At 40.3% G+C, this 8,930-nt stretch overlaps 1 protein-coding gene across 1 annotated transcript; it reads right to left on the bottom strand.

The window, feature by feature from the left end:
• Nucleotides 1-6,502: 6,502 nt before the first annotated feature.
• Nucleotides 6,503-8,617, bottom strand: LOC132178064 (uncharacterized). Its single transcript, XM_059590525.1, has 3 exons — nucleotides 7,949-8,617; nucleotides 7,055-7,726; nucleotides 6,503-6,784 (listed from the first exon to the last, which is right to left on the bottom strand). Exons 1-3 carry the CDS (start codon nucleotides 8,615-8,617, stop codon nucleotides 6,503-6,505), a joined length of 1,623 nt encoding a protein of 540 aa, XP_059446508.1.
• Nucleotides 8,618-8,930: the final 313 nt, after the last annotated feature.

The following is an 8,930-nucleotide window of genomic DNA, read 5'->3' as shown; positions in this document are numbered from 1 at the left end:
TGGATCAGCATCAGATTTTCTCTCGGCAGCTTTAGATTTCAGCAACGCCGAGATGGTCTCTTCCTGGTTGATGAATTCCTCAGCCTTGCTATTAAATTGTCGTAAAGTTCCCGTCTTTGGCCTTTTGGACAACTCGGCCATCAGAGGCCCTTCAGTCTGTATACCGTGCATCAACGCTGATAGAATGGTTTGCTTGTCAGTACTCTCCACTGTCAACTTCACCCGATTGAATCGCAACAAATAATCTTTCAAAGATTCGTCTTTTCCCTGCATGAGAGATAATAAATATGTCGGGTTCTTCTTTCTTCTCCTAGCGGCAAGAAATTGACCCAGGAACTGCTGTCCAAGATAATCGAAACTATCAACGGATTTAGGGTTCAAACTTCTGAACCACTCCTTTGCAACTCCCTTCAAAGTTAAAGGGAAAGCTCGGCAAGCAATTTCGTTAGGAGTTTCATGAAGGATGATATGAGCTCGGAAACTCTCCATGTGGTCGGAAGGATCTCCACTTCCATCATACTCGCTAATCCGAGGAACCTTAAAATTACCTGGCATGGGGAACCTCATTACTCGGTCAGTAAAAGTTAGGTTGGTGTACTGCATTAGATCCTCGGTAGCAGACCAATTTTCTCCATTCTCAATTAGGTACGCCATCTTTTCGAACTTCTGCTGGAGATCTTTAACGTCTTTGTGCATAGCAGCCTCTACAGGTTTATCAAGATATGACCGAACATGACGGGAATGGCTACACTGGGAATTGCCATGATGGGTTTTGGCATGACTGGACTCGCCATGGCGTGACTTGCCACCAAGCTGCGAATGCTTGGCTAGCTCTTGTCGGTGGGTGTTAGACTTGGCCCGAATAGTATGTGGATTGCCTTGTATTGTACTTCCAGCGTCTGGCTGGGTTGATCGATGCCGGGCTGATGGTGGTGGATCTCTGTGTGGATTGCCTTGTCTTCTCTTCTGTGCCGAATCTTCTCTAGGAGGCAGCCTAGAAACGATCTCCTCATTCTGCTTCCTCATACCCTCAACAGATTTGGCTATTCGCTTTATAAAATCCACCATGACAGCTATTTGGGGACTTGGATCATGTGAAGTTCCGGGTATATCTGACTGGATGATTGGGATAATATGAGGAGATGTGCCAGGGTGTGGAGGTGTGTTCACCATATCGGAATATGAAGATTAGTAAGAACCGATAAAAATCGATTCCCACAGACGGCGCCAAACTGTTGAAGCAGTTTTCCAAATGATGACGTGGAAAAAGGGGCCAGCACAATATTTGATTACCGAACGTTGAGCTGAGAATGAGATAAGAAAAAGGGATCAAAGCTGCCGGCGTTGTCCGGTCGGTGGAAGCTCCGATGCCTAAGTTAGTCGAGTTGTTCAAAAGGAAGATGAACTGGAAGATAATATATCAAGGAAAAGATAAGCAAGTATTTAAATCTGAGGGTCAAAAGAAGTTTTTCAAATAGTGAGAGGGGACCCCCCTTTTATAGGCATTGGATTGTACCTGTTCATCTAACACTGTGGACTTTTACCGAGGGTCCACGTGTCAACAATATATCGGGGAACATCAAATAGGATATTTATTCAGATATGTTCATCATTTCCTGAGGGTAACGCTCGGTACCTGCCACAGGCTCGGCTAACCGAGCCTGATAACCGAGTGTCGATAATATAATCTATATAAGCCTAAGTCTGCCGAACATGAGTTTATTCTGAACAGTAAAAATGACCGAGTGTGGGGAATGGGCCGGTAGGTTTGAACTGGGCCTAACCCAGCCGAAATATGACCTAACAATATCCATGAAAGAGGTGGAGAAGAATGGAGATAAGAAGAAAGTAGTAGTTTCCTCATTGTGCGAGGAACCGGTATCGTCTTTATTAGTGTCAAGTAACAACAACATTACCTTTTACAATGCTACTTCCCCAACTGCACCTTCCTCCTTCATGAACCATGTGCACAATTACCCATTGAAACAACACACCCTCTGCACTTCTCAAACCACAACCTTTATCACGTACCGCCAACAGAGATTCAATATTGTTGCGGTGCTTGCGGTAAAGTTTTCAGTGGACTCTTCTATTACAAATGTAACACATGTGATTATAGGCTCCACGTTACATGTGCTTCTCGTTGGCTAAATATTAGTGTTGACAAATGTAACCCACACACATTCATCCCCACTCGAGATCCAATCGAGTTCACTTGCCAAGTGTGTGGTGTAAAATGCAGTGGCATTGCATGTCTATGTAATGACTATCTACTTCTGATTCACTCAACTATGGTAAATTTCTAGGCACCATCAAAATTAGAGGACATGGTCACTCCCTCACTTGCACCTTCTCTCTTACTCAAGTCAAAAAGCACAAGTGTGAAGTCTGTCATGAAGAGGTGGATACAAAGTATGCAGCTTACAATTGTGATGATTAGAATTGGATTAGGAAGGAGGGTGAGGCCTGTGATTTTGTTGACTATGCTACTCATTTGGTCGAGGGCAACGATCTAACAGAGGATGAAAAAGCTGCCCCTCAGGAGATCGAACATTCGAGTCATCCACAATATAAATTAATCCTTAAAAATGAAGGGCTTTTGGATGTCAAGTGTTGTGAGGGGTGCATGCAATTTATAGTGTTGTCCCCATTTTACGGCTGTGTGCAGTGCAAGTTTTCCCTCCATATAAGATGTACTAAACTACCCCAAGAGGTTATGCAACCATCTCATCACCGACACCTGCTTAGCCTACATAATGTAAATTACAATGTGCAATTGTTCAAGTGTTATGCTTGCGAGCGAATTCGAGGTGGCTTTAGCTACAGATGTGTCAAGAATTCTTGTCACAATGAAATATTTGATGCTCAGTGTATTTGAATTCCAAAAGCCTTTAAACATAAAGGCCACCAGCACTACCTCTTCCTTGGTAAATTTGGTCAATCAAAGTGTAGTGCTTGTAGTCAAAGACCTTATGGCACTCAAACATTTGACTGCACTACTTGTGGGTTCCGCTTGTGCATTAAATGTGCTACTCTTCCACTAGTAATGAGGCATAGATATAACACACATCTCCTATATCTCACTTATGCAGCTGAAGATGATTCTGGAGAATATTATTGTCAAATTTGCAAGAAAAAAAAAGGATGAAACGCTTTGGTTCTATTACTGTAAAAATAGTGATTTCGCTGCTCATTCTCAGTGTGTTCTTAGAAGAACTCAGTTGGATTAGTTACATTTGTTTATGTGAGAGAGACATGGAGGGAGAACAATTGTATACAATTTAATTCAATATACATGAAGGGAGAATTTTTTTTCTTGTGAAAATAAAATATTTTGATATTTTGAATTCTCAATGTCATGCACGGCTACATGAGAGGGTGAAGAAAACAAAAAAAAGTCTTATAGTAATAAAACTTATATAGAAATAGGGAAGGGACCTAAAAATAAAACTTTGCAAGCCCTATTAATTATAGTTTACTCAACTTAAACCTCTAATTGAGATATTCATAATTGAATAAGGTGTTTTGATTCTACATTCACCTTATCCATCTATAATCTTTGAGTACTCAGTCACTTGATCATCCACAATACTTGTATTAAAAAATAAAATCCTTTAAGATTATTAATTTTAGTAACCACTTAACTAAAATTATTAGGCATGAGTAAATTATCGCAAGGAGATATTTATATTTCGTATGAAGAATAACTCAGTGCAACAACCAAAAATACAAGGTATGGATCTCAATTCACCACAAAAATTTTATTTTTTTTGTAATGGAGCGTTAGTGATATGTCAAGGCTGTTGACACGTTACTAACGGTTAGTGACATGTCATTGGTAACGTGTCTGGCGGGTTAAAAAATTGGTCGTAACTACTAAAAATTTAGTAACGTGTCAGAATATGACACATTACTACAAGTAACGTAACATGTTAAAATATGACACAGCATAAATTTATGACGTGTCATATTTTCACGCGTTACCACATATGTAGTAATGTGTTAAATTGACATGTCACCAAAGGGTGACGCGTCAATATAACACGTTACCACAAGGTAACGTGTCGGTATGACACGTTACTAAATCTTTGGTAACTTGTCAATTTGACATGTCACCAAATTAGTAACATGCCAACTATGATACGTCAATACTTAGGTAACGTGTCATATTAGACAAGGGTAACGTGTTAAATGTTAACATGTTACCAATGAGGTGACGTGTGAAATATGACACGTCACCATTTGGTGACGTGGCACAGTGTTAAAACGTCACAAAATTCAGCTGGAATTTTTTTTTTTTTTAATTTCTCCGTGCACACCTTATATACGAGTTACACATGCATACTGTGCTATCCATCAAGATTATCCACCAACTAACTCAAAAACTGTCAACTATCACAGGTAATCTACTAACTAATTAAAACGATCTCTATATATACATCAACATTGTTAATAAACAAATAGATCATTATATATACATCAACAAAACATACAAAATATTCAAGTTAAGTTGTTCGTGAATACATGACTCAAAATATAAACCCCAACCGAATCCGAGTGAACACCATCATGATCGCTCGACTTCTTCGCTCTAACTGCAAATGATAAAACAAATAATCAATCAGCAAATTAACATGATAGAATCTTATCAAGTCCTAAGTGATGAGCAATGTCAAAGTAAAGTGATCATACTCAAAAAAGGCAAACTGATGATATTGTGAACCAAAAATAAGAAGGAAAAAAAATAATTATAACACATAATATTCTAGGACAAAAGGGGACAAGAGATGCTTCAAAAGACAACAATGATTATCACCCAAATCTCTTATAGCAAGCCTATGGGCCAAATCAAACCTCCACCTTCCATTAGAATGGGATGGTTGCTAAAGTCATAATTTCATGTCCCATGGGGTATGGGAGATGCTTATCCATCTAAAAGAATGATGGGTGACATGTCTGATAAAGAAACAAAGGAAACAAAAAGAGCACAACATGATTGAACTGTTACAAATGTTCAACTCCTAGAAATAGGTTTGTCAAAGAACCAACTTGGTTCCATGGATAAAAAAGCAATTCCAAGTTTCACCAACCAATGAGACATTTAATATACTTTTCTACCCAATTAAATACAAGAATATACTTTTATATTGGAAAAATGCATAAGAACCCAAAGTATGAACTCCAGAGTATGAACTTTTATATTAGATATGAATATATACTCTCCAAAGCATGAACTCCCCACCTTCAAATTTTAAGCCACTCATAAAGAAACCAAGGCTCATAATATTTTTTGTTAGGTAATATCAATTTTTCTACACTACCTACACACACACATATACATCTATATATATGTTTATTCAATAGATTGAATTAAAACAAAATGAGGTAGCAGCCAACTCAACCAGCTTCAACAAATGTGGTAAGATTAAATATGCAAAGCGCCAACCGGCAGCCACCACCAAACCAACCAAGAACAACAAAGTAAAGTATTTTGATTATAAGTATATACGCTATTCGATTATTATATGTTGCATACTTAATACCATATATATATATATACGTATAGGGTTGCCGAATGGCGGGTATAATGTCTTGACAAACGAGACTTCTGTCCAGCCGGGGTTCGGTGTTGCCTTTCATTATGATCATTGTCCTCAGCTTCTACTCTTACATCATCTACACATATTACATTGCAATTGTGTTATATACATGCATGTGTCGCATAGAGGTACGAACAAAGTGTGTTTGTCAAACAAAATTACTAGCCATTAAAATGATAGTCATATCAGAAAATAATAGTGTTACTAAAAGAGAAACTAAATGAATATAGTGTTACCTGATCGCCTATCTGCTGAGGATCTCACAATCACGCGGGCTGGGCACTCTGCGTCGTGTGGAGCCCTAACATTAGTCACCTCCAGCTCGCAGCTCACATGTCTCGAGCCCTCAAGCACACGAACCTATGCCTCATACGCTGCCATATGTGCATCAATCTGCTCAGTAACTTGTGCAGTATCCACCGCAATAATCTGCTCCCTTTGCTGTGCCAACATCGCATCCATTTGCTCTTGCTGTGCAGCCATCTGTTATGGGCTTGTGTTTGTGAACGTGTTATGGGTCGAGATACCGGCAAAACTACAAGATTTGGTTTCTTGAGTTTACCTATGGTGATAGATAGAAAAGGGTATTCGAGGTACCCTAGCCTCCCAAGCAACTACAAGAGTTGTATAATAATTTTCTGATGCCTTTTATTCATAACCTTATGCTTATATAAAGGAATACATGGCAAATTAGAAAGGAAAGAAACACATGGCTGAGAATAGAAGTCCTAAACCTACTGGGAGTCAAATTCCCTTATTAATTACTTTAGATTCTTGCTTTATGAGCAAGAATCCAAATCACACAAGGATTCTTGCTTTATGAACAAGAATCCAAATTCTACTACATCTTTTATTTATTAATAAAATACCTACTACTAAAATCTTCTTCACAGCTGGCTTCTTCATGTAAGGCACAAGACTTCTCCTATTGCACTACCACGTAACGCTCCTGCCCGCTTAAGTTTGCCCTTGCCCTCAAGGGCAAAAGAAGGAAATCTCAACACAAAATCAGCCTGGGGCTCCGAAGTTGCATCAGCAAGAGAATGCCCTTGCCAGTGGACCAACAATTCTTCACGGCCCTGCATTAGACGTTGATCTAGGATAGCTTGCGGAAGGATAACATCATCATCTTTATTGAAGGGTGGAAGACCATCATGAACTGGAAAGCCTGTACCCACCCATTTCTTTAGGACAGAGACATGAAAAACATTATGAATTTTAGCTTTAGGAGGCAAAGCCAATCGATACACCACTGGCCCTACTCTCGCAAGCACCCGATAAGGCCCAAAAAATTTGGGAGATAATTTCTTATTAAGCCGCCGGTACACCGAATGTTGACGATGCTCTTGGAGTCGCAAATAAACCTAGTCTCTAGGCAAAAACTCTCGCTCTTGATGAGTTTTGTCATAAATTTGTTTCATACGATTTTGAGCCTCTAAAAGTTGCAAACGCACCTCTTTCAACATTGTATCTCGAGCGATTAAAGTTTCCTCTACAGCTGCATTTTTGGTAGTGCCTGGGACATAGGATAAGAAGGACGGTGGAGCTCGGCCATAAACAATTTCAAAGGGGGTACGCTTTGTGGCCGAATGCACGCTTGTATTATAACAAAACTCAACCCATGGTAACCAACTGACCCACTTCTTAGGATTGGAGCTTGTGAAGCGTCGTAGGTACATTTCAATTGTCCGGTTGACCACCTCCGTTTGGCCATCCGTTTGCGGATGGTAGGCGGAACTAAACTTGAATTGGATGCCATTGAGATGGAACAACTCACGCCAAAAGGAACTGGTGAAAGTAGGATCTCTATCGCATACAATGGAAGATGGCATGCCATACAACCTGAAAATTTCTTCGAAGAATACTTGAGCAACTTGCGGGGCGGTATAAGGATGTTTAATAGCGGCGAAGTGACCGTATTTGGAAAAGCGATCCACTACCACAAAAATTGTGGTCTTACAGCAAGAGAGTGGCAGCCCATCAATAAAGTCCATGGACATGTCAGCCCAAATTTGAGATGGCACCTGGAGCGGCTGCAAGAGGCCGGCTGGCTTGGTATTTTCAGACTTATGTCTTTGGCAAACATCACATTGTTTAATGAATTCCTTAAGCTGCTGCTTCATTCTCTGCCAATAAAACACACATTTAATATGTTGCAAACTCTTGTGATACCCTTCATGAGTGTTGTTGTGAAATTCAACAAGGATGGCTTGGGTCAATGGGGAAGTAGACTAGAGGTAGATTCGATCCTTAAAATATAGCAGCCCAGCATGGTAACGCCAAGGCCCTATAGCCTCATCATCTTGAATTTTGCGTATCAGCTGCTACAAGTTCATGTCTTGCTGTACCTCAGATTGAATGGGCTCCACCCATCTCGGCACGGGCTGTGAGATGGCCAACAGTTGTCCTTCCATTTGGCGTGACAGAGCATCAGCCACAGAGTTATCGTTTCCCTTTTTGTATTCAATGGAAAAATCATAGCCCACAAGTTTAATGAGCCATTTTTGTTGTGCTTCCGTTACTATGGTTTGATCCCATAAGTACTTGAGACTGCGATGATCCGTATGAACCACAAAGCTTTGGCCCAACAAATATGGGCGCCATCTTTGTACTGAAGACATGAGAGCCAGCATCTCCTTCTCGTATGTGGAGAGTTGTAAATTTCTTCCATGGAGGGCTTGGCTGAAGAAGGCAATGGGCCTGCGTTCTTGCATGAACACGGCTCCGATGCCCACCCCAGAAGCATCACACTCGATAACAAATGTCTTGGAAAAATTGGGCAAGGCTAGAACGGGTGCTTGAGTCATGGCAATCTTGAGATGTTGGAAGGCTTTCGCTGCATCATCATCCCATTTGAAGGCCTCCTTTTTTAAGAGCTGGGTTAAAGGACGAACAATTGCACCATAGTGTTGAATAAATTTCCGGTAATAGCCGGTAAGGCCTAAGAATCCCCTTAATGCCTTGAGGGTATTAGGCTTGGGCCAATTTAGCATAGCTGTGATTTTATCGGGGTCCATGGAGACACCGTCACGCCCAATTATATGCCCCAAGTAATGAACTCACTGCTGCCCAAAGCTACACTTATCCTTCTGCACATACAAATGGTTAGCCCATAAAATTTTAAGCACCATGGCTAAATGTTGTAAGTGGTCATCCCATGAACTACTGTAAATTAGAATATCGTCAAAAAAAACAAGAACGAACTTACGGATGTAGTTATGGAATATGTCGTTCATCAATGATTGGAATGTAGATGGGGCGTTTGTAAGCCCAAATGGCATCACCAAAAATTCGAAATGCCCATGATGAGTTCTAAAAGCTGTTTTTTCC

This window comes from Corylus avellana, chromosome ca4 (assembly GCF_901000735.1).
Source record: "Corylus avellana chromosome ca4, CavTom2PMs-1.0".
NCBI classification, from domain to species: Eukaryota; Viridiplantae; Streptophyta; class Magnoliopsida; order Fagales; family Betulaceae; genus Corylus; species Corylus avellana.
The sequence above is the reverse complement of the archived record's forward strand: the minus strand, read 5'-3'. Positions and strand labels throughout refer to the sequence as shown.